This window comes from Anomaloglossus baeobatrachus, chromosome 10, assembly GCF_048569485.1.
Source record: "Anomaloglossus baeobatrachus isolate aAnoBae1 chromosome 10, aAnoBae1.hap1, whole genome shotgun sequence".
NCBI classification, from domain to species: Eukaryota; Metazoa; Chordata; class Amphibia; order Anura; family Aromobatidae; genus Anomaloglossus; species Anomaloglossus baeobatrachus.
In genome coordinates this window covers 47,962,717-47,989,210 of record NC_134362.1, presented here as the reverse complement: position 1 = coordinate 47,989,210, position 26,494 = coordinate 47,962,717, and the positions used below count along the sequence as shown (strand labels likewise).

Genomic DNA, 26,494 nt, shown 5'->3' with positions numbered 1-26,494 from the left:
AAGCCGGCGCGGATTGGATGACATTGAGATGTCATGCGAGTTCCGGCACTGCCAGACGCAGCATCGCTGGCAAGGGTTCCGGTATGGGAGGAGCAAGAGCGGTCGCGGTTGCAGCAATCTTGACTGTGACCGGGCCCGAGGTTCCTGATTCAGCTGGATGTGCTTCTGAGGGCGCTCATCCAGCTGAAATATATCACAGCACAGAGATCCGTCAGGTCCACTGCGATGTGCCAGCTGCTGATTAACACTATGAATATTAACAGCTCCCCACACCCATTATCCAGGGCAAGGGGAGCTGAGAATATGCCGGCACCTGGCAGCCGATTGTGCTGTAAGTGGGCGCGCTGAGCATGACAGTGACGTAATGCGCTGCATCGCTTGCACGCTGTTCAGATGCAGCATGCCATATCATTGAAGGAGGACACCAGGGGAGCAAGGGGGGGGGGGGGGAGAGTGTAATTGTTTCTTTTTTTATTGTGTGCGGCGCCTAGGAGTTATCATATGTACCAGGATGTGGCCGGGATGGGGACATAATTCAGGCCATTATGGGGACACGTATACCAGGATGGGAGCATTATTATGGTGACATATATACCAGGATGAGGCCATTTTACGGACATCTATACCAGGATAGGGCCATGATGGCGATATCTATACCAGGATGGGGCCATGATGGAGGCATATATACCAGAATGAGGCCATATATACCAGGCTGAGCCATAATGGAGGCGTATATACCAGGATAGGGCCCATGATGGGGACATATATACCAGGATGAGGCCATATATTCCAGGATATAGTCATGATTAGATCATACAAGATAGGGGGCATATTTACCAGGAAGTGACCCAGGATGGGGGGACATTAGTACACTATAGTGGTCAGAACTGTACAATGAAGTGGGAGGGGGGCAACTCGTATGTGTTTATAGGATTTAGAATGCTACAACGGCCCATACATATGATAAACATGTGGGGGGTGGGGGATAGGCTTAAACTTTGCACCGCGGCCCTTTGGGTGCCATGTTGAATCATAAAGGTGTTGTCCAAATATTCTAGAACCATCACAGCCAATTTATTTTTTTTGTAAATGCGGCAGTCGGCAAATAGTGTTGGTAACATTAATTGTACTCCTAATGTGTCGAAAGTCACCGTTGATCCTCATAAAAACAGTTTGTATGTATGTACAGTTAGGTCCAGAAATATTTGGACAGTGACACAAGTTTTGTTATTTTAGCTGTTTACAAAAACATGTTCAGAAATACAATTATATATATAATATGGGCTGAAAGTGCACACTCCCAGCTGCAATATGAGAGTTTTCACATCCAAATCGGAGAAAGGGTTTAGGAATCATAGCTCTGTAATGCATAGCCTCCTCTTTTTCAAGGGACCAAAAGTAATTGGACTAGGGAATCTAAGGGCTGCAATTAACTCTGAAGGCGTCTCCCTCGTTAACCTGTAATCAATGAAGTAGTTAAAAGGTCTGGGGTTGATTACAGGTGTGTGGTTTTGCATTTGGAAGCTGTTGCTGTGACCAGACAACATGCGGTCTAAGGAACTCTCAATTGAGGTGAAGCAGAACATCCTGAGGCTGACAAACAAGAAAAAATCCATCAGAGAGATAGCAGACATGCTTGGAGTAGCAAAATCAACAGTCGGGTACATTCTGAGAAAAAAGGAATTGACTGGTGAGCTTGGAAACTCAAAAAGGCCTGGGCGTCCACGGATGACAGCAGTGGTGGATGATCGCCGCATACTTTCTTTGGTGAAGAAGAACCCGTTCACAACATCAACTGAAGTCCAGAACGCTCTCAGTGAAGTAGGTGTATCTGTCTCTAAGTCAACAGTAAAGAGAAGACTCCATGAAAGTAAATACAAAGGGTTCACATCTAGATGCAAACCATTCATCAATTCCAAAAATAGACAGGCCAGAGTTAAATTTGCTGAAAAACACCTCATGAAGCCAGCTCAGTTCTGGAAAAGTATTCTATGGACAGATGAGACAAAGATCAACCTGTACCAGAATGATGGGAAGAAAAAAGTTTGGAGAAGAAAGGGAATGGCACATGATCCAAGGCACACCACATCCTCTGTAAAACATGGTGGAGGCAACGTGATGGCATGGGCATGCATGGCTTTCAATGGCACTAGGTCACTTGTGTTTATTGATGACATAACAGCAGACAAGAGTAGCCGGATGAATTCTGAAGTGTACCGGGATATACTTTCATCCCAGATTCAGCCAAATGCCGCAAAGTTGATCGGACGGCGCTTCATAGTACAGATGGACAATGACCCCAAGCATACAGCCAAAGCTACCCAGGAGTTCATGAGTGCAAAAAAGTGGAACATTCTGCAATAGCCAAGTCAATCACCAGATCTTAACCCAATTGAGCATGCATTTCACTTGCTCAAATCCAGACTTAAGACGGAAAGACCCACAAACAAGCAAGACCTGAAGGCTGCGGCTGTAAAGGCCTGGCAAAGCATTAAGGAGGAAACCCAGCGTTTGGTGATGTCCATGGGTTCCAGACTTAAGGCAGTGATTGCCTCCAAAGGATTCGCAACAAAATATTGAAAATAAAAATATTTTGTTTGGGTTTGGTTTATTTGTCCAATTACTTTTGACCTCCTAAAATGTGGAGTGTTTGTAAAGAAATGTGTACAATTCCTACAATTTCTATCAGATATTTTTGTTCAAACCTTCAAATTAAACGTTACAATCTGCACTTGAATTCTGTTGTAGAGGTTTCATTTCAAATCCAATGTGGTGGCATGCAGAGCCCAACTCGCCAAAATTGTGTCACTGTCCAAAGATTTCTGGACCTAACTGTACATACCGGTGGGTATAAGGACAGGACTCTTTGCAACAAAACATGGACACAAGTTATTCTTATAAAGGTTAGAAGCTTTATTTTGACTTGAACAATCCACCATAAAAACATTTCTTAATGAAGTGCTTACAGATTTCTGAAGTTAAACTGTTTATTTGAATCATATATTTGCTAGAAATAAAAGCAAATCTTGTTTATGTCCAACAAAATACAAGCGGCAGTTTAGGTATGACAATAAAAAGAAGAAAATCATATAGTACAGATGGAAAAAAAAAAAAAAGCATTGAACCACTGGCTGCTAAAAAACAAGAATGACAAGATGGAAGTTCAATGTATTATTTAAATAATGATCGGTTTATAAACTAATTAAATTTACAATTTGGACAAAATACGAAAATTTATAAATGTGTTTAGAAACCATTTTTTTTTTTGCACAAGACAAAAAAAAAAATAAAAAAAATCAGAATTGCTATTGCATTTATATAAATTCTTAGCATTCCCTGAAATTCAGCTGACCATTTGGTTCAATGCAATTTACAGTGTTTCTTTTCTCAAAAAATCTGTTTGCCTCTTATCTGTAAAGCCCCCACTAAAGAAAACAGACTGTAAAAGCGAGTTAAAAAAATAATATGGAAAAATATATTTCCATGTACAAATTCTTATACTCCAACAGACCATTAAACCATTCACTGCCGGTCATTTATGCATGTAAAATTGGTTAGGTAGTGAAAGGGTTAATGTGTATGGAATTTAATAGACAACTGAGACAGGTCTTTTTTAGTTTATCACTTTTTTTGTGTATCTCTACTGTTCACTTAAAGAATTATTATATAAAGGCTGCAAAATGTATGTACAAACACACAGATATATATATTTATATACACGCTCGGTTCAAAGAGGAGTTTCATTCTTTCTTTTTAGCAACAGTGAGTTCCACTTTAGGAAGACGGACACCTGCTTTTGTTGCACTATCGTTGCTTGAGGATGAAGACACTCTGGACTTACGAGAAGCTCCACTTTCTTGGACGTTTTCATCATCACTTAATGTGACCTCATATGAACCCTTTGTTTTAGAACCCAAGCCACCAAACGTGCCAAATTTGATCTTCGAATGCTTTCCCTTCTTTTTCCCTCCCTCTACTGCCAAAGACCCTTGTGCTTCTAATGTGCCACTGGGTGACGAGTGTGTCGATTCATCCTTCTCCTCACTTAAAGAAGAAGATCTGTGTCTCGTCTTTTTGCTAGTAAACAAGGAAAACTCATACCTTGGAGATTTCTCCACCTCAACCGTAGCAGACCCAAGACCTCCTTCAGCAGAGCCTAAACTGGCCTTTGAACTTTGAAGCTCACCCTTTGGCCCAGACACTGAAACATCTGGTAGATTAGCGTCACTTTTGGCTTTGGATTTGAAGTTTAATTTGGGCATTTTTATCTTGGACTTTTTAATTTTTATGTCACTTTCGTCTAAATCCACATGTGTCTGACCAGACTTTGCAAACTGCACATCTGCAGAAGGAAAGTCTACATCAACTCCCATCTCTCTTCCAGACAGCTCAGGCCCAGAAGCTGTAAATTTTGGCATCAAAAGTCTGGGAAAGGTAATTTTACCAGCCGAACTGTCTAAATTGAAGCCTCCTACTGTAGGACCAGTCAGATCACCCTCTAATTTTGTTCCTTCTAAAGACCCTGACAAATCTCCTTCTAAACCTATACCTTGCCCACCAAGATGTATTCCTGGACCGGAAAATTTACTTCCAGATGTTTGAAATGAAGGCCCTTTAATATTAAAGTCTGACACTCCAGCTTTACCAGAAATCTCAGCTGCTGGTTTAGTTACAGAAAATTCCCCCGTGGGTAACTTAAGTTGGGGACCAGATAATCCTACCTGAGTGCCAACACCTTTGAAATTAATACCTGGTAAATCAATTCCAGCAGAACTTCCAAAATCTCCTTCAATCTTTGGTCCTTTTAAATTCACGTCAAAGTCTGACCCAGACACTTTTGGAAAAGAAACATCACCTGCTGGCCCTTGGAGGCTGGCATCCAGCTTTGGGGTTTTGAAGTTTGCATCAAAATTACCATCAGATGCACCAGAGAAGCCCGAAATACCAAATTCTGGCATATTAATTTTACCACTTGACCCAGAAACGTTGGGAGGATTTAGGTTCACATTTACAGAGCCCCCGGTCTTAACTTTTGGTCCTTGCAAATTCACATCAATATCTGGAGCAGAAATCTTTGGTGCTGAGGTGCCAACAGTAAGATTGGGTAACTCACTGCTAATGTTCATTGTGCCAGGTTTGACATCTAGGTTAGGGGCTTTCACATCGATTTTTGGGCCTGATAAATCTCCATCTGGCACTTCTACTTTTGGGCCTGACATACTGAAACCTGGAAGCTTAAATTTAGATTTTTTCATCTTTACATCTGGACCTTCAATGCTAACTCCTGATGCCGTTAAATCAGCTTCTGGCATCCTTACTCCACCACTAATATCTAAATCTGGAGTCTTAATGTCTGCTTTAGGACTTTGAAGAGAACCGTCACCCTTTAATTTTGGGGACTTTATATCAAACTCCACATCAGGAAAGTGAATTTTTCCAAATAATGGTTTTCGAGTTTTAGGTGCTTTTAAGCCAATCTCTGTTTTCATCCCAGCATCTCCACCTGACACATTTAAATCTACATCAGGAGTGTTAAGATTGATGTCATTATCTATATCAGGTGCATTTACATCAAACCCACCCTTTTTGCCTTTTATTTTTGGACCACTCATGTGAATTTTTGGCATTTTAAATTTCCCCTTCTTCCCCTTACCACTGACACTTACTTCAGGCACTTCTGAATCAAAGTCTACCTCAGGAGCAGCAACCTCTACAGAAGGGGCTTTGATTTCCCCTTTAGGTGACTTAATACCAAAACCAAACTTTGGTTTCTTAAGCTTTGGTGCTTTCAAATTACCTTCAGGGATATCAACATCTAAATTGAGTCCAGGGCTCTTTACTTCACCTTCTAAATTTGGTCCAGTGACATCAATATTTCCTTTTAGATTGGGAGCCTTAAGATTTAGGTCTCCTTCTAGCTTTGGACCTGAAAAATCTCCATCCCCTTTTATTTTAGGTCCTTTCAAACTTAGTTCTGGCATGGACACATCTGGTAAATTCAGTGAAGGCATCTTAAATTTAGATCCTTTAATTTTACCATCAGGGCCCTCGAGTTCGATCTGTGGTACTGCTGCTTCTATCTTAGGACTAGATAGGGCTAGATCTCCTGACACATGTCCTTTGGGTCCGCTAATATTTACATCCACTCCTCCTTTTGGACCAGAGATATCAAATTTGGGCAGCTTAAATTTAGGCATTTTAATCTTTCCTTCTGAACCTTTCAAATGTACATCTGGTACCTGCAAGTCAACATCCAAAGCCTCGGCATCAAATTCTGGACCCTTAATGTTCATATTAGGACCTTTTACGTCCCCTTCAAGTTTAGGACCTTTCAGATTGAGATCAACATCAGGCAGAGACATTTTTGGAATCTGTACTGAAGGCAGTTTAAACTTGGAATTTTTAACCTTTCCATCAACATCAAATTCTGGTGTCTCAATGTCAACTTTGGGTCCTTTCAAATCTCCCTCAGCTTTTGTACCTTTCAGATTTAAGTCAAAATCTGGCATTGATACTTTTGGTAAATTAATATTCATTGATGGCATCTTAAAATGGGGACCTTTCAACTTTCCTTCTGTGCCCTCAATATCAATCTCAGGTGCCTTTAAATCTACACTGGGACCAGAAATATCAACTTCTCCCTTGGGTAAGCTAGCATCTACATCTAGACCTTCCATGTCTGCCCCTGAAACACCAAATTTGGGCATTTTAAACTTGGGCATTTTAAATTTTCCTTCTGGTCCTTTCAAATTGACATCTGGTTTCTCTACTTCAAAGTTTGGACCTTCAACATCCAACTCAGGACCTTTTATATCAATATTGGGACCTTTCAAATTACCTTCAAGTTTAGGACCTTTCAGATTTAGATCAATATCAGGCATGGACATTTTTGGAAGGTGCATTGATGGCATCTTGAATTTAGGACCTTTGAGGTTTCCATCAACATCTAATTCTGGGGCATCAAGATCACCTTTGGGGCAATTAATATCAACTTTGGGTCCTTTCAAATCTCCTTCAACTTTTGGACCTTTCAGATTTAGATCAAAATCAGGCATGGACATTTTTGGAAGGTGCATTGATGGCATCTTGAATTTAGGACCTTTGAGGTTTCCATCAACATCTAATTCTGGGGCATCAAGATCAACTTTGGGGCCCTTAATATCAACTTTGGGTCCTTTCAAATCACCTTCAACTTTTGGACCTTTCAGATTTAGATCAATATCAGGCATGGACATTTTTGGAAGGTTCATTGATGGCATCTTGAATTTAGGACCTTTGAGGTTTCCATCAACATCTAATTCTGGGGCTTCAAGATCAACTTTGGGGCCCTTAATATCAACTTTGGGTCCTTTCAAATCTCCTTCAACTTTTGGACCTTTCAGATTTAGATCAAAATCAGGCATGGACATTTTTGGAAGGTGCATTGATGGCATCTTGAATTTAGGACCTTTGATGTTTCCATCAAGATCTAGTTCTGGGGCATCAAGTTCAACTTCGGGGCCCTTAATATCAACTTTGGGTCCTTTCAAATCTCCTTCAACTTTTGGACCTTTCAGATTTAGATCAAAATCAGGCATGGACATTTTTGGAAGGTGCATTGATGGCATCTTGAATTTAGGACCTTTGAGGTTTCCATCAACATCTAATTCTGGGGCATCAAGATCAACTTTGGGGCCCTTAATATCAACTTTGGGTCCTTTCAAATCACCTTCCACTTTTGGACCTTTCAGATTTAGATCAAAATCAGGCATGGACATTTTTGGAAGGTGCATTGATGGCATCTTGAATTTAGGACCTTTGAGGTTTCCATCAACATCTAATTCTGGGGCATCAAGATCAACTTTGGGGCCCTTAATATCAACTTTGGGTCCTTTCAAATCTCCTTCAACTTTTGGACCTTTCAGATTTAGATCAATATCAGGCATGGATACTTTTGGCAAATTGATATTCATTGATGGCATTTTAAAATTTGGACCTTTCAGCTTTCCCTCTGGGCCCTCAATATCAATGTCAGGTGCCTTTAAATCTAAATTGGGACCAGAAATATCAACTTCTCCTCCTTTTGGTCCAGATATACCAAATTTGGGCAGTTTAAATTTGGGCATTTTGAATTTTCCTTCTGAGCCTTTCAAATTGACATCTGGTGTCTCCAATTCAATGTTTGGACCTTCAGCATCCAACTCTGGACCTTTAATATCAACTTTGGGACCTTTTAAACCTCCTTCAAGTTTAGGACCTTTCAAATTTAGGTCAACATCTGGTATTGACATTTTTGGAAGCTGCATTGATGGCAATTTGAATTTAGGTCCTTTGACTTTCCCATCAAGATCTATTTCTGGGACATCAACCTCTGGGCCTTTAAGATCAACTTTGGGTCCTTTTAATTCTCCCTCAACTTTTGGACCTTTCAGATTCAAGTCAAAATCTGGCATTGATACTTTTGGTAAATTAATATTCATTGATGGCATCTTAAAATTTGGACCTTTCAGCTTTCCCTCTGGGCCCTCAATATCAATCTCTGTTGCTTTTATATTGACATTGGGACCAGAAATATCAACTTCTCCTTTGGGTAAGTTTGCATCTAAACCTATACCTCCAATTTTTGCCCCTGAAGCACCAAATTTGGGCATTTTAAACTTGGGCATTTTAAATTTGCCTTCTGGTCCTTTCAAATTGACATCTGGTGCACCTACTTCAAAGTCTGCACCTTCCATATCCAACTTAGGACCTTTCATATCAATATTGGGACCTTTCAAACCACCTTCAAGTTTAGGACCTTTCAGATTTAGATCAACATCAGGCATGGAAATTTTTGGAAGGTGCATTGATGGCAACTTAAACTTAGAACCTTTGAGGTTTCCATCAAGATCTAGTTCTGGGGCATCAAGATCAACTTCAGGGCCCTTAATATCAACTTTGGGTCCTTTCAAATCTCCTTCAACTTTTGGACCTTTCAGATTTAGATCAATATCAGGCATGGATATTTTTGGAAGGTGCATTGATGGCATCTTGAATTTAGGCCCTTTGATGTTTCCATCAAGATCTAGTTCTGGGGCATCAAGATCAACTTCGGGGCAATTAATATCAACTTTGGGTCCTTTCAAATCTCCTTCAACTTTTGGACCTTTCAGATTTAGATCAATATCAGGCATTGACATTTTTGGAAGGTGCATTGATGGCATCTTGAATTTAGAACCTTTGACTTTTCCATCAACATCTAATTCTGGGGCATCAAGATCAACTTTGGGGCCCTTAATATCAACTTTGGGTCCTTTCAAATCTCCTTCAACTTTTGGACCTTTCAGATTTAGATCAATATCAGGCATGGACATTTTTGGAAGGTGCATTGATGGCATCTTGAATTTAGAACCTTTGACTTTTCCATCAACATCTAATTCTGGGGCATCAAGATCAACTTTGGGGCCCTTAATATCAACTTTCGGTCCTTTCAAATCTCCTTCAACTTTTGGACCTTTCAGATTTAGATCAATATCAGGCATGGATATTTTTGGAAGGTGCATTGATGGCATCTTGAATTTAGGCCCTTTGATGTTTCCATCAAGATCTAGTTCTGGGGCATCAAGATCAACTTCGGGGCAATTAATATCAACTTTGGGTCCTTTCAAATCTCCTTCAACTTTTGGACCTTTCAGATTTAGATCAATATCAGGCATTGACATTTTTGGAAGGTGCATTGATGGCATCTTGAATTTAGAACCTTTGACTTTTCCATCAACATCTAATTCTGGGGCATCAAGATCAACTTTGGGGCCCTTAATATCAACTTTGGGTCCTTTCAAATCTCCTTCAACTTTTGGACCTTTCAGATTTAGATCAATATCAGGCATGGACATTTTTGGAAGGTGCATTGATGGCATCTTGAATTTAGAACCTTTGACTTTTCCATCAACATCTAATTCTGGGGCATCAAGATCAACTTTGGGGCCCTTAATATCAACTTTCGGTCCTTTCAAATCTCCTTCAACTTTTGGACCTTTCAGATTTAGATCAATATCAGGCATGGACATTTTTGGAAGGTGCATTGATGGCATCTTGAATTTAGGCCCTTTGATGTTTCCATCAAGATCTAGTTCTGGGGCATCAAGATCAACTTCGGGGCAATTAATATCAACTTTGGGTCCTTTCAAATCTCCTTCAACTTTTGGACCTTTCAGATTTAGATCAATATCAGGCATGGATATTTTTGGAAGGTGCATTGATGGCATCTTGAATTTAGGACCTTTGATTTTTCCATCAACATCTAATTCTGGAGCATCAAGATCAACTTCGGGGCAATTAATATCAACTTTGGGTCCTTTCAAATCTCCTTCAACTTTTGGACCTTTCAGATTTAGATCAATATCAGGCATGGATATTTTTGGAAGGTGCATTGATGGCATCTTGAATTTAGGACCTTTGATTTTTCCATCAACATCTAATTCTGGAGCATCAAGATCAACTTCGGGGCAATTAATATCAACTTTGGGTCCTTTCAAATCTCCTTCAACTTTTGGACCTTTCAGATTTAAGTCAAAATCTGGCATGGATACTTTTGGCAAATTGATATTCATTGATGGCATCTTAAAATTTGGACCTTTCAGCTTTCCCTCTGGGCCCTCAACGTCAATCTCAGGTGCCTTTAAATCTAAACTGGGACCAGAAATATCAACTTCTCCTTTGGGAACGCTAGCATCTATATCTACTCCTCCCATTTTTGGGCTAGATATACCAAATTTGGGCATTTTAAATTTGGGCATTTTGAACTTTCCTTCTGAGCCTTTCAAATTGATATCAGGTGTCTCTAATTCAATGTCTGGTCCTTCTACATCTAACTCCGGACCCTTAACGTCAATATTGGGCCCTTTTAAACCTCCTTCAAGTTTAGGACCTTTCAGATTTAGATCAACATCAGGCATGGATATTTTTGGAAGCTGCATTGATGGCATCTTAAATTTGGGACCTTTAACTTTTCCATCAATATCTAGATCTGGTGCCTCCACATCAGGGCTGTTTATATCAACTTTAGGCCCTTTCAAATCACCTTCAAATTTAGGTCCTTTCAAATTTAATTCTACATCTGGTACTGACACTTTAGGGCTTGTTATATTTAACGATGGCATTTTAAATTTTGGAGACTTTCCCTTTGCTTCTAGATTAGGAATGTCCACTTCTGGTCCTCTAACATCAATGTCAGCTTTTGGAACCTTTATATCAACACTGCCCGATTTACTACCTGAAAAGTTAAATTTTGGGAGTCTAAATTTGGATTTTTTGACTTTTGCTTCAGGTACATCAATGTCTACTTCAGGTAAGCCAACTCCTAATTCTGAGCCTTTGAGACTTCCTCCCTTAGCTGTAATATCTAGGTCGCCTTTAACTTTTGGCCCTTTTAGATTAAGATCTACATCAGGCAACGATACACTTGGTTTTGAAAATCCCCAGGATGGCAGCTTAAATTTAGACCCTTTAACTTTACCCTCTGGTAATTCAGCAGAAAAGGAAGGGCTTGAAACCTCTAAATCAGGACCTTTCATTTCGATGTTTGGGTCTTTTAGATCTGCTTCAATTTTTGCATCAGGTCCATCTAGTCCACCTTTTAATTTGGGTCCTTTTACATTCAGATCTATTTCAGGCATAGAAATATGGGGCAGATTTAAGTTTACTGATGGCATTTTAATTTTGGGACCTTTAACTTTTCCTTCAGGGATTTCACCTCCAATCTCTGGAGTTTTTACATTCATGTTTGGTCCAGACAAGTCAACATCTACACCAGGTCCCTCTGCTGAGCCAGAAAAGCCAAATTTTGGCATTTTGAATTTTGGCATTTTTAATTTCCCTTCAGGTCCTTCTATATTACCACTGGGTAATTCAAGGTCTACCTCTGGTACTTTAATGTCCATATTAGGACCCTTCACATCTCCTCCTATTTTGGGGCCTTTCAAATTTAAATCAAAATCAGGCATGGACATTTTTGGAAGATTGACGGAAGGCATCTTGAATTTTGGGCCTTTTACTTTGCCATCAAGATCAAGATCAAGATCTACATCTGGTGCTTCTAGGTTTACTTCGGGTCCTTTAATGTCAACTTTGGGTCCTTTTACATCTCCTCCTATTTTGGGGCCTTTCAAATTCAAGTCCACATCAGGCATGGACATTTTTGGAAGATTGATGGAAGGCATCTTGAATTTTGGCCCTTTTACTTTGCCATCAAGATCAAGATCTACATCTGGTGCTTCTAAGTCTACTTTGGGTCCTTTTACATCTCCTTCTATTTTGGGGCCTTTCAAATTTAAATCAAAATCAGGCATGGACATTTTTGGAAGATTGACGGAAGGCATCTTGAATTTTGGACCTTTCACTTTGCCATCAAGATCAAGATCTACATCTGGTGCTTCTAGGTCTACGTCTGGTCCTTTGATGTCAACTTTAGGCCCTTTCAAATCTCCTTCAACTTTTGGACCTTTTAGATTAATGTCAAAATCAGGCATGGACATTTTTGGAAGATTGATGGAAGGCATCTTGAATTTTGGGCCTTTTACTTTGCCATCAAGATCAAGATCTACATCTGGTGCTTCTAGGTTTACTTCGGGTCCTTTAATGTCAACTTTGGGTCCTTTTACATCTCCTCCTATTTTGGGGCCTTTCAAATTCAAGTCCACATCAGGCATGGACATTTTTGGAAGATTGATGGAAGGCATCTTGAATTTTGGGCCTTTTACTTTGCCATCAAGATCAAGATCTACATCTGGTGCTTCTAGGTTTACTTCGGGTCCTTTAATGTCAACTTTGGGTCCTTTTACATCTCCTCCTATTTTGGGGCCTCTCAAATTTAAATCAAAATCAGGCATGGACATTTTTGGAAGATTGACGGAAGGCATCTTGAATTTTGGACCTTTCACTTTGCCATCAAGATCAAGATCTACATCTGGTGCTTCTAGGTCTACGTCTGGTCCTTTGATGTCAACTTTAGGGCCTTTCAAATCTCCTTCAACTTTTGGACCTTTTAGATTAATGTCAAAATCAGGCATGGACATTTTTGGAAGATTGATGGAAGGCATCTTGAATTTTGGGCCTTTTACTTTGCCATCAAGATCAAGATCTACATCTGGTGCTTCTAGGTTTACTTCGGGTCCTTTAATGTCAACTTTGGGTCCTTTTACATCTCCTCCTATTTTGGGGCCTTTCAAATTCAAATCCACATCAGGCATGGACATTTTTGGAAGATTGATGGAAGGCATCTTGAATTTTGGCCCTTTTACTTTGCCATCAAAATCAAGATCTACATCTGGTGCTTCTAGGTTTACTTCGGGTCCTTTAATGTCAACTTTGGGTCCTTTTACATCTCCTCCTATTTTGGGGCCTTTCAAATTTAAATCAAAATCAGGCATGGACATTTTTGGAAGATTGACGGATGGCATCTTGAATTTTGGACCTTTCACTTTGCCATCAAGATCAAGATCTACATCTGGTGCTTCTAGGTCTACGTCTGGTCCTTTGATGTCAACTTTAGGGCCTTTCAAATCTCCTTCAACTTTTGGACCTTTTAGATTAATGTCAAAATCAGGCATGGACATTTTTGGAAGATTGACGGAAGGCATCTTGAATTTTGGGCCTTTTACTTTGCCATCAAGATCAAGATCTACATCTGGTGCTTCTAGGTCTACTTTAGGTCCTTTTACATCTCCTCCTATTTTGGGGCCTTTCAAATTTAAATCAAAATCAGGCATGGACATTTTTGGAAGATTGACGGAAGGCATCTTGAATTTTGGACCTTTCACTTTGCCATCAAGGTCAAGATCTACATCTGGTGCTTCTAGGTCTACGTCTGGTCCTTTGATGTCAACTTTAGGGCCTTTCAAATCTCCTTCAACTTTTGGACCTTTTAGATTAATGTCAAAATCAGGCATGGACATTTTTGGAAGATTGACGGAAGGCATCTTGAATTTTGGACCTTTTACTTTGCCATCAAGATCAAGATCTACATCTGGTGCTTCTAGGTCTACTTCGGGTCCTTTAATGTCAACTTTGGGTCCTTTTACATCTCCTCCTATTTTGGGGCCTTTCAAATTCAAATCCACATCAGGCATGGACATTTTTGGAAGATTGAAGGAAGGCATCTTGAATTTTGGCCCTTTTACTTTGCCATCAAGATCAAGATCTACATCTGGTGCTTCTAGGTCTACTTTAGGTCCTTTTACATCTCCTCCTATTTTGGGGCCTTTCAAATTTAAATCAAAATCAGGCATGGACATTTTTGGAAGATTGACGGAAGGCATCTTGAATTTTGGACCTTTCACTTTGCCATCAAGGTCAAGATCTACATCTGGTGCTTCTAGGTCTACGTCTGGTCCTTTGATGTCAACTTTAGGGCCTTTCAAATCTCCTTCAACTTTTGGACCTTTTAGATTAATGTCAAAATCAGGCATGGACATTTTTGGAAGATTGACGGAAGGCATCTTGAATTTTGGACCTTTTACTTTGCCATCAAGATCAAGATCTACATCTGGTGCTTCTAGGTCTACTTCGGGTCCTTTAATATCAACTTTGGGTCCTTTTACATCTCCTCCTATTTTGGGGCCTTTCAAATTTAAATCAAAATCAGGCATGGACATTTTTGGAAGATTGACGGAAGGCATCTTAAATTTTGGACCTTTCACTTTGCCATCAAGGTCAAGATCTACATCTGGTGCTTCTAGGTTTACTTCTGGTGCTTTTATGTCAACTTTAGGGCCTTTCAAATCTCCTTCTAATTTAGGGCCTCTCAAATTCAAATCCACATCAGGCATGGACATTTTTGGAAGATTGACGGAAGGCATCTTGAATTTTGGACCTTTCACTTTGCCATCAAGATCAAGATCTACATCTGGTGCTTCCAGGTTTACTTCTGGTCCTTTGATGTCAACTTTAGGGCCTTTCAAATCTCCTTCAACTTTTGGACCTTTGAGATTAATGTCAAAATCAGGCATGGACATTTTGGGAAGATTTACTGAAGGCATTTTGAATTTTGGGCTCTTTACTTTGCCACCAAGATCTACATCAGGGGTATCCACGTCTATTTCTGGTGTTTTAATATTAACTTTTGGGATCTTCACATCTCCTTCAATTTTGGGACCTTTTATATTAAGGTCTGGCTTAGATATTTTTGGTAGATTAAAATTCATTGATGGCATTTTAAATTTGGAACCTTTTGCTTTAATGTCAGGTGCAGTAACATCTAATTCTGGTCCAGAAAGATCAAGGTCAACTTTAGGAATATTAACATCTAATCCAGTAGATTCTCCACTGGGTCCTGAAAACCCAAACTTGGGCATTTTAAATTTGGGAATTTTCACTCTTCCTTCTGAACCTTCTACATCAACACCTAGATCAAACTCTGGGCCCTTTAAGTCAAGATTAGGTCCCTCTATCTCACCTTTGGGTAAGGAAACATCTGCCCCTCCTTTCCAATTTGGGCCTCTCATATTCAAGTCAACATCAGGCATAGACATTTTTGGAAAATTAACTGAAGGCATCTTAAATTTGGGGCCTTTTATTTTCCCATCGGCATCTACTTCAGGAACATTAAGGTCAACCTCTGGTCCCTTTATGTCAACTTTAGGACCTTGGATATCTCCTTCCAGCTTGGAGCCCTTTAAGTTAATGTCAAAATCTGGCACAGACATTTTTGGTAGGGACACTGATGGCATTTTGAATTTTGGCCCTTTTATTTTACCATCAATATCTACATCACAGGTTTCAAAATCAACCTCAGGGGCTTTAATGTCAATATTAGGGCCTTTTAAATCTCCTTCAATCTTCGGACCTTTCAAGCTCAGATCAATGTCAGGCTTAGATATTTTTGGTAGGTTAAAATTCATTGAAGGCATCTTAAATTTTGAACCCTTCACCTTAGCTTCTGGAGTTTCAACATCTACTTCTGGCCCAGACAGATCAAAGTCAGCTTTTGGAAGACTAATATCACATTCAGGACCTTTAACATTTGGCCCTGAAAAGCCAAATTTGGGCATTTTAAATTTTGGCATTTTTAATTTTCCTTCTGGACCTTCAATCTCTAAATCTGGAGCTCCAATTTCAACCTCTGGTAACTTGATGTCAACATTAGGTCCCTCTAACTCTCCTACTTTAGGTAAAGACCCTTCAGCACCTCCTTTCCAATCTGGGCCTTTCAAATTCAAACCAATATGAGGCATAGAGACATCTGGAAAATTCATTGATGGCATCTTAAATTTTGAACCTTTAACCTTACCTTCAGTGTCTAGATCTGGGGCTTCTAGATCTACTTCAGGTGCCTTAATGTTAACTTTAGGGACTTTCACATCTCCTTCCAGCTTAGGACCTTTTAGATTCAAATCAACATCTGGCAATGACATCTTGGGAAGATTTACTGAGGGCATCTTAAATTTTGAACCTCTAACTTTGCCTTCAATATTTACATCAGGAGCTTCAATGTCCATTTCAGGTGCCTTCAAATCAGTTGTTTTAATATCCAAGTCTGGACCTTCTATTTTAGGGCCTGAAATATCAGCACCTCCTTTCCATTTGGGACCTTTCAAATTTAAATCAACATCGGGCATGGAAACTTTCGGCATGTTAATATTCATCGAAGGCATCTTAAATTTTGGACCTTTTATTTTACCCTCGGGTCCATGTATATCCATATCTGGTGCCTCAACACTTAATTCTCCTATTTTTGGTACTGAAATACCAGCATCTACATCAGGACCACTTAACTCAATGTCACCTTTAGGCAGTTTAACTTCAGAACCTTCTGTTTTAAAACCAGAAAAGCCAAACTTTGGCATATGAAATTTGGGGGCTTTAATTTTACCCTTTCCTTCCAAATCAACATTTTGAGAATCAACTTCAACTTCTGTTGAGTGAATGTCAATTTCAGGACCTTTGGAACCAGACAAACCAAACTTAGGCATTTTAAATTTTGGCATCTTAAGCTTTCCTTCTGCACCTTTTAGATTGATATCTGGTGCTTCTAACTCAACTTCTGTAGTCTTTACATCTAAATCTGGACTCCTAATTTCATCTGTCAAATCTCCTTGGAGTTTTGGGGCCTTCAGGTTTAGATCAAAATCAGGCACAGACACTTTTGGAAGATTTACAGAAGGCATCTTGAATTTTGGACCTTTCACTTTTCCCTCAAGGTCTGCATCTGGTGCTTTAAGGTCTATCTGTGGGGCATTTATGTCAACTTTAGGGCCTTTTACATCTCCCTCAACCTTTGGACCTTTTAGATTAATGTCAAAATCAGGCATGGACATTTTTGGAAGATTTACTGAAGGCATCTTGAATTTTGGACCTTTTACTTTACCATCAAGATCAAGATCTACATCTGGTGCTTCAAGGTCTACTTCTCGCCCTTTAATGTCAACTTTGGGGCCTTTTACATCTCCTCCTATTTTGGGGCCCTTCATATTTAAATCAAAGTCAGGCACAGATACTTTTGGAAGATTTACTGAAGGCATTTTGAATTTTGGACCTTTTACTTTGCCATCAAGATCAAGATCTACATCTGGTGCTTCAAAGTCTACTTCTGGTCCTTTAATGTCAACTTTGGGGCCTTTTACATCTCCTCCTATTTTGGGGCCCTTCATATTTAAATCAAAGTCAGGCACAGATACTTTTGGAAGATTTACTGAAGGCATTTTGAATTTTGGACCTTTTACTTTGCCATCAAGATCAAGATCTACATCTGGTGCTTCAAAGTCTACTTCTGGTCCTTTAATGTCAACTTTGGGGCCTTTTACATCTCCTCCTATTTTGGGGCCCTTCAAATTTAAATCAAAGTCAGGCACAGATACTTTTGGAAGATTTACTGAAGGCATTTTGAATTTTGAACCTTTTACTTTGCCATCAAGATCTACATCTGGTGCTTCAAAGTCTACTTCTGGTCCTTTAATGTCAACTTTGGGGCCTTTTACATCTCCTCCTATTTTGGGGCCCTTCAAATTTAAATCAAAATCAGGCACAGATACTTTTGGAAGATTTACTGAAGGCATTTTGAATTTTGAACCTTTTACTTTGCCATCAAGATCAAGATCTACATCTGGTGCTTCAAAGTCTACTTCTGGTCCTTTAATGTCAACTTTGGGGCCTTTTACATCTCCTCCTATTTTGGGGCCCTTCAAATTTAAATCAAAATCAGGCACAGATACTTTTGGAAGATTTACTGAAGGCATTTTGAATTTTGAACCTTTTACTTTGCCATCAAGATCTACATCTGGTGCTTCAAGGTCTACCTGTGGGGCATTAATGTCAACTTTGGGGCATTTTACATCTCCTTCAACCTTTGGGCCTTTTAGATTAATGTCAAAATCAGGCATGGACATTTTTGGAAGATTTACTGAAGGCATCTTGAATTTTGGACCTTTCACTTTTCCATCAAGATTTACATCTGGAGTCTGAATGTCAACCTCTGGAGCTTTAATGTCAAGTTTAAGACCTTTCACATCTCCTTCAAATTTAGGACCTTTAATATCTAAATCAACTTCAGGTGCAGATACTTTTGGTAATTTTACATTTGTTGACTGTCGATCAATGTTCACCACAGGACCAGAAAAATCTATATTTCCTGTGGGGAGACTTGCTTCAAAGTCTGGCCCTTCCATCTCTGCTTTGGAAATTCCAAACTTGGGCATCTTGAATTTGGGCATTTGAAGTTTTCCCTCCAAACCTTTAAGACTAATATCTGGTGCTTCCAAGTCAACCTTAGTAGCCTCTATTTCCAGTTGTGGACCTCTTAGATCAACTCCTGGACCTTTAGAGTCACCTGTAATCTTAGGTCCTTTCAGATTAAAATCAATATCTGCAGCATTTAAGTCAACTTTTGGACCTTTAATGTCAAATGAAGACGTTTTCATATCTCCAGCTACCTTAGGACCCTTAAGGCCGAGATCAACCTCTGGCATAGAAACTTTTGGTAAGCTGACATTTACAGACTGTGTATTAAGTTTAGCCTCTCCAACAGCCATTTTGTTATCAATAGTACTTACAGCACCTTTGGGTAGGTTTACATCAACATGTGGGCCTTCCAAGTTTGTCTCAGAAATTCCAAACTTTGGCATTTTGAATTTTGGCATACTAAGTTTACCTTCTGGTGCTTGCAAAGCAGTATTTGGTGCTACAAAATCAGCTTTTGGTATTTGAAAACCGTAATTGAGACCTTTCAAATTCCCTTCTGCTGTAGGGCCTTTGAAATCAGATTTTGGAAGTTGCACTGATGGCACTTTAAAATTTACACCCTCAACTTGTCTACCGACATGTATATCTGTAGCACCCATGTCAACTGTGGGACCTGTAATGTTCACTTTTGGCTTTGAAATATCTATTCCTTCAGATATTTTTGGCAAAGAAACACTAATCGATTGCTTAGCAAGATCTTCTACTTTGGGACCTTTCACATGGATGGCACTTTGACCTTCAATACTGGCTTGAGGGCCTGAGAGATTAATCCCCCCTTCTGATTTTGAGTCTGATACACCAAATTTAGACAAATTAAATTTTGGCATTTTAAGCCCTCCTCCTATGCCTTCCACCTCTGCAATGTCTACATTTCTTTGCTGACCCTCAATGGAAACTGTCGAACCTTTAATTCCCACCTCTCTTGACACAATGTTAACCCCTGGAATTTTACCACCAAGCTTTAAATCATGTTCAAGCTCAATTCCTGAAATCCCAGCCTCCACCCTCCCACTAGACTTTTCAGTATCTATACTTACATTAGGCATAGAAATTTTAGGTACATTAACTCCCCATGTCTCGTTTTTACCCTCCAGTAAAGTTGATCCTTTGAGTTTTAAGTCAGATTGAGAAATCCCTTCATTTGTTTCTGAGAAACCAAATTTGGGCATTTTAAACGAGGGTATGTTGATCTTCCCTGCGGAGTCTTCAAGCTCTAGATCAGTTCCTTTGAAATCCACATTCTGTCCTGTTATGGTTACTTTTGAAGTTTTTGCTTTTCCTTCAAAGCCTGGGGTAATGTCCATATGAGCGCCAGCAGTTCCAGATCCATCACGACTAGACTGAATGAGCTTGAATTCACTGTCTACCTTTGGTCCCACATATCCAAATTTTGGCATCTTAATGTCCACCCCTGGTACCACTATTTCTCCTGATCTACCACTTTCATCATGACCATATGTGCCTATCTTTTGCCTTTGAATATCTCCAGTAATATTAAACTGGGACTGTGTAGAAGAAATGTTTATGTCTGTTTCAGGTATTCGAACACTTGTGGTTGAGCTTCCACTTTTCAGACCATCAGGTCCTTTAAAGCCAATTTCGTGTTCTCCTCCAAATCTGGACATTTTGACATCAATATTCTTTTCATAACTCTGGAATCTTCGTCCAGAAGCACTTATATCAGGCACATACATACCAGCAGATGCTTGCCTACTAATGTGATAATCAGCAATATTTTCATCTTCAGGAAATTCAAACTGTGCACCGCCCTGTCCTTTATATCTCACAGTGGTGGTGTGAGTATTTAAAGAATCTCCTGGCATGGAAACGCTGTATTCTCCGCTTGTCTGCAAGCTTTTCGCAGAGCCATCCATACCAGGAATTCTGATCATGGTTTTACCTTCTTCTGTCTCCACACTGGATTTTGAAATCTCAGTTATTTCATGACGTGGAATTTTGATTTTGTATTCAGGGCTACTAATATCGATCTCTTTCGAGTCTTTTGCTCCTGTCACATCCACAGTGTAAGCAGTGACTTTCCTGGTAACAGTGATGGTCCTTGTCTGGGTCTCTGGTTCTAGAGACTCATCAGACTTCAGACGCGGCTTGATTTTCTTGGCATAAATTCGTCTGTACTCTTCATCATCTCCACTCTGGAAGAAAACACACAATGATTCAATGGGCTAACGAAAAAACAAATTATCATATGCGTGCAAAACAATTTAGGTGGGTTACCCAACAATAGAATATTTTTTTTACAAAAATGTGAATCTATATATATCTATATATATATCTATATCTATATATTATCTATATATTATCTATATCTATTTATCTATATATAAATATGGTTTTGCCGAAAGTAGTGTTGGACAACATTCCATATCAGCACTTTGATTTCTTCATGTTTAACTATGTTTAACTATGTTCAACTGAGGGGCACGGTTCAGCCGGCCAAATTTCAATTAGGTTTTTTTGTATTATATATATATATATATATATATATACTTTCGGCAAAACCAGAATTAACCACACAGGCTTGTACTGGCCCACAAGGGAGCAGGGGAATCTCCCAGTAGGCCCTTGTGAAGGTTTGTACTGACCCAGAAGGGAGCAGGGAAATCTCTTGGTAGGCCCTGGTGAAGGTTTGTACTGGTCCACAGGGGAGCAGGGAGATCCCCCGGTAGGCCCTTGTGAAGGTTTGCACTGGCCCACAGGGGAGCAGGGAGATCTCCCGGTAGGCCCTGGTGAAGGTTTGTACTGGACCACAGGGAAATCTCCCAGTAGGTCCTTGTAAAGGTTTGTACTGACCCACAGGGGAGCAGGTAAATCTGCCGGTAGGCGCCTGTGAAGGATTGTCTACGTCGAGTAGTGCTAAAAGAACTTTAAAATAAGAAGCTCTAAAACTTGCCTTTATTTTAAGACTTGTTTTTCAAGGTATTGTGCTTTTATTAAAGATTGATTACTCTCAGTGGGAGAAACAAAACTGTCTAACACAGTACCCAAACACTTTTTTTTTTTTATTAAAAAAATCACACAAACATTTCTCTTACCAATATTCGGACATCACTTACCAGAACAACATCAGGACTTTTCAGGCTGAAGACGTCATGCGAGAAGGTCACCCCAGGCAGAGGGGATCGATCCCCTTTTCTCTGTAGCTTGAGGCCCACAGTGTGATGTCCTACGTTAGACAGTAGCTTTTCAATATCTTCTGATGACATGTTGTCGAAGTAGACAGTCGCACCTACAATCTGATCACCTGAATATAAATGCAATATATTAATTACAGATAAGGTATTTTCTTCCAAACTTGTCCACTCTAATTTTTGGAGTCAAAGTCAGGTATGTGCACTAGGTTGTTTAAGGTTTTTTTTTTCTAAAGTGCTTGTGTGCCAAAAAAATAAATAAAAATATAATAATAATAATAATAATAAAAAAACATCTTGAGGAGCATTATACAATTGCTTGAAAACCTCTTCCTACTCATCTCTATTGTAAGGCCATGATTATGACTATATAGCCAGTCTTTTTAGTGGTTTTTCCTACTGCAAGATTAAAAGATTGACTGTAGGGGAAAAAAAAAAAAAAAGAATAATAGTGTATGTCACAAAAAAACCCAAAAAAAACAAAAAACAAAAAACATTTTTTTCAAGACACTTCAAAAACGCTTTCAAAAGTTAATCATATGAAGTTTGAGGCATTCCAACACAAGTTTTCTAGTGGAAACTGCTTCAGGAAATAAATAAATGTTTCTAAAAAACAAAAAAAAACCAAAACCCCATAAAAGATACCTTCTTATGCACATAGAGTGAGGATGTGTTCACATAGCAACGTTCCAATCGAAGTTTATGATTTTTTTTTGTTTAAAGGGAAACTGACAGGTCTAATATGCACCCAGTAACCATAAGCAGTTCTGGGTAAATATTGCTAATCCCTGCCTAACCGTCCCTGTATCTAGTATCATACATAATGAGATCTCTAGAAAAAGAATTTCTAAAGATCCTTTATGATATGTTAATGAGCACAGGGACTAGTCCCCTGGGTATTACTTTCCTTGGCTAGTCGGCCTCCTTAGCATGTAAGCACACCCCTGTGTGCGTGCTAACATACTAATGAATGTGCAGCATCAGAGGTATGGTTGCACTCACCTCTGCTGCCACCACTGGTTTTCGGCTCAGTGCACATGATCAGAACATCCCATGGGCTTCCGGTCATGCACACTACACCAGTTTGAAGCCTGGACGCGTACACCCAGCTTCATAGTGCACATGACTGGAAGTTCAAGGATAAAAGATGAAATCCAGCAGTGGCAACAGAGGCAAGTGTGACCATGGCTCTGACGCTGCGCATTCCTTAGAATCTTAGCCCGTGCACAGGGGCATGCTAGCATTCTAAGGGGGCCTACTAGCCAAAGAACTAATGTCGTTGTGACTAGTCGCTGGCCTCATTAGCATAAAATAAAAGATTTTTGAAATACTTGTTCTAAAGATCTCTATCTATGCTACTATATACAGGGACAGTTAGGCGGGGATTAGCCACATGCACCCAGAACTGCTCGTGGTGCTGGGTGCATATTGCACCCGACAGGTTCCCTTTAGAGGTTCTGCACAAATAAAACCCAAAACACTCAGTGAACATATGTAAGGGTATGTTCACACAGTTGTTTTGCTGAGCTTTTAATTTTTGAGGGGGATTTGGAGGATCTTAGTGTGAGTATACCTTGAGGGTATGAGCATATGACATCTCCTAGAATGCGCCGTTATAAGTTCTAAAAACCACCAGAAAGAACGACATATACACTGCAAGGTAAAAATGATTTGCTGTGCATATGTTCCATCTTTTTTTTCACAAAGCTGCGGTAAGAAAAAAAAATGACCCAAAAGGACCTCAAAGAGGGCACTTCAGGAAAAAACAAACAAAACTAAGGGTACGCCTATATCTACATACACAATGTGCACATACTCAGTGTTTGATATAAACCGCTTTAACTCTAAACATGTCTCATACAAATTTTTCCCACAGTATCACCAAGACCGTATTTGCGATTTGTTTCCTTCAAACCTTAACTGTGATTAGATCATAAAAGGAAAAGAATAAAAAGGGCGGACTTATTCTGCCTCTCAATTTTGAATCCGATCCCAGATTTGACAATAGAAAACACATTCTAAATCAGTGCCAAAAACTGTGTACGAGGCACAATCATAGATCCTTTGTAATCAAGGCTAAGAGATTCCAGATTACTAGGATGTTATAATCGACAATAAATGGCAGAATATTGGTGTTGCACTAAATTAATCAATATGCTCCGTAAACATTATGCCCCAAACACATGCCTGTGCCATGATTATAACTGAATTTCCATTGCCTAAAAGGGGTATTCCATTAAAAACAAGAGATCGCTTGTGATAACTACTATATAGCTCAAGAGCCGACTTAGGAGAAACCCACCGATCACCAGAACATGAGACTTGTGTCTACAGTTTCAGTGGAGAGGCTGCACTGTCAGCACAGACTGACTGTTCAAACCAAGCACAGACGCTCTGTGCACCCTTGGCACGGCCAAACATATAATTGGGACTTTCCACCTACTTGTTTTCCCTCAATCTCCCCCCTTTTTTGATTGGCAGCTTTGGGCAGGGATAGAAGGGAAAACAAGTAGGTGGAAAGGTGTACTTAAAATGTTTGGCCGTGCCAAGGGTGCACCGATGCATGTACTTGGTTTGAACAGTCATTCTCTCCCAATAGGGTCCCTTTAAAATTCATTGAATTGCACCTGGCTACCGTCAGCGGCTACAAAAAAATGAATGGAGCAATAGTGCACGACCATAGCTCCAGTCAAATAGGGGACATATGATCTCTGTTCTGGCGATCGGATGGCATCTTAGTGGTCAGACCACCGCAAATCTACTAGTTCACACACATCCTGCGGATAGGCAATCACTTATACTATCAAAACTCTAAGGTCTCATGCAAAGATCTGAGAACTTTCAGGTTGGTGGTCTTAAGACTTTGATAGGACAGATGTGCACAATTTTCAGGTTGGTGGTCTTAAGACTTCAATAGGGCGCCAATGTATCTGTCAAAATTCCTATGTGTTTAGATCTTGGTCTCCCGACTCCGAACTGTTGTTGACCCATCTCTGCCTGTTGTCCCCCCAGTTTCTGTTGTTACTTCCCGACTTCTGACCTCTGCCTTCCTCCTGACCACGTCCCCACCTGTTCCCTGTATTTTGTGCATCCTCTCCTGGAACCCTGACCTTTGGCTTGTATCTTGACCTCGTCTCGGTCTGCTCGACCCCCCCCCTTTGTGTATTGTCATGTCCTCTTGGTTTATGACCTCAGCCTTCCTGACTACCTCTCTATTTACTGCATGCAAATAGTGTCTAGTGCCACGTAGTAATATATAATAATATTTATTAATTTATATAGCGCTATTAATTCCACAGCGCTTTACATACATTGGCAACACTGTCCCCATTGGGGCTCACAATCTAAATTCCCTATCAGTATGTTTTTGGAGTGTGGGAGGAAACCGGAGAACCCGGAGGAAACCCACGCAAACACGGGGAGAACATACAAACTCCTTGCAGATGTTGTCCTTAGTGGGACTAGAACCCAGGACCCCAGCGCTGCAAGGCTGCAGTGCTAACCACTGAGCCACCGTGCCGCCGGTATGAGTGTTCGTCGGTTGTTTTTAGTGACAGTGATCACATCCAAATGCCTCCAAACTCACAGGAGTCAGAGCAGTTTTTGGTTACATGAATCATGTTGCAAATTTAGCATCCATAGACTCCAATATTAGATTTGCCTTTTGTTTGATTTTTATTTTAAGTTTTTTTCCAACAGGTTCCCTTTAAACCCAATAACTCCTTCCTAAGGTCAGCCTCAACACTCAACACTCCATCACTTAGTAAAGAAAATAGGCTTCAGGAGTTTCTGGTTTTTAATTTTAAGAGAAAAAATTGGGTTCTTGACTCCCACAAACTTAATTTATTGCATGTCAGATTGGCAAGTCTTGAGAGTTTTTGGTAAAACCACCCCCTAAAAAAATTAGTTTCATATAGGTCATTTGGCTTTTTAATAAAGCAACATTATGAGATTCAGCCAGTATGGTGTTTTGTGTGATGAGAAGAGGCAATATCTTATATATGGCTAGGAAACGTGATAGCAATGCACTCACCTTCTCGAACAACTCCGGTCTTGGCAGCCGGCGAGTTCTGCACGAGCTGTTTTACAAAAACTCCTCCTTCATTTTGGTCAAGGGTGAGACCCATAGTCCCACTTCCTTGCCAGTTGGGTAGCAAAAGTTCCCTGGTATCCTCCTCCTCCATCTAGAAAAGAGAAAAAAAAAAAACCTTCATCATTTGTCCCAAACACGAAGTTTCATTTTAATCTCCGATTCGCCTTGTAACATATGAGACACAGGGTTTTCCTTCGGCTATGTTCACACACAGTTTTTACACTCAAACTTCTACAGATCTTGCAGTGTTTTATAGCTGCAGATTACGTGTGTGTGTATGTATATATATATACATATAATATACATATACACACACATTTATATATATATATATATATATATATATATATATATATATATATATATATATATATATATATATATATATATATATATATATATACATACACATACACATACACACACACATATATATACACACACACATACCATACACACATATATATATATACATATATATATATATAAAATAATTTTATTCATTTATATAGCGCTATTAACTCCACAGCACTTTAAATATATTGGCATATTATATATA

The 26,494-nt window shown here is 39.6% G+C and overlaps 1 protein-coding gene across 1 annotated transcript in view; it reads right to left on the bottom strand.

Annotated features, from left to right (window-relative positions):
• Positions 1-2,889: 2,889 nt before the first annotated feature.
• AHNAK (AHNAK nucleoprotein) overlaps positions 2,890-26,494 on the bottom strand; it is a 92,951-nt gene continuing 69,346 nt past the window's right edge. Inside the window, exons 3-5 of the mRNA XM_075326565.1 lie at positions 25,876-26,026; positions 21,768-21,955; positions 2,890-20,846 (exon numbers count right to left, since the gene is read on the bottom strand). Coding sequence (XP_075182680.1) covers positions 3,741-20,846; positions 21,768-21,955; positions 25,876-26,026 — 17,445 coding nt within the window. The 3' untranslated portion in view covers positions 2,890-3,740. The remainder of the gene's footprint in view (positions 20,847-21,767; positions 21,956-25,875; positions 26,027-26,494) is intronic.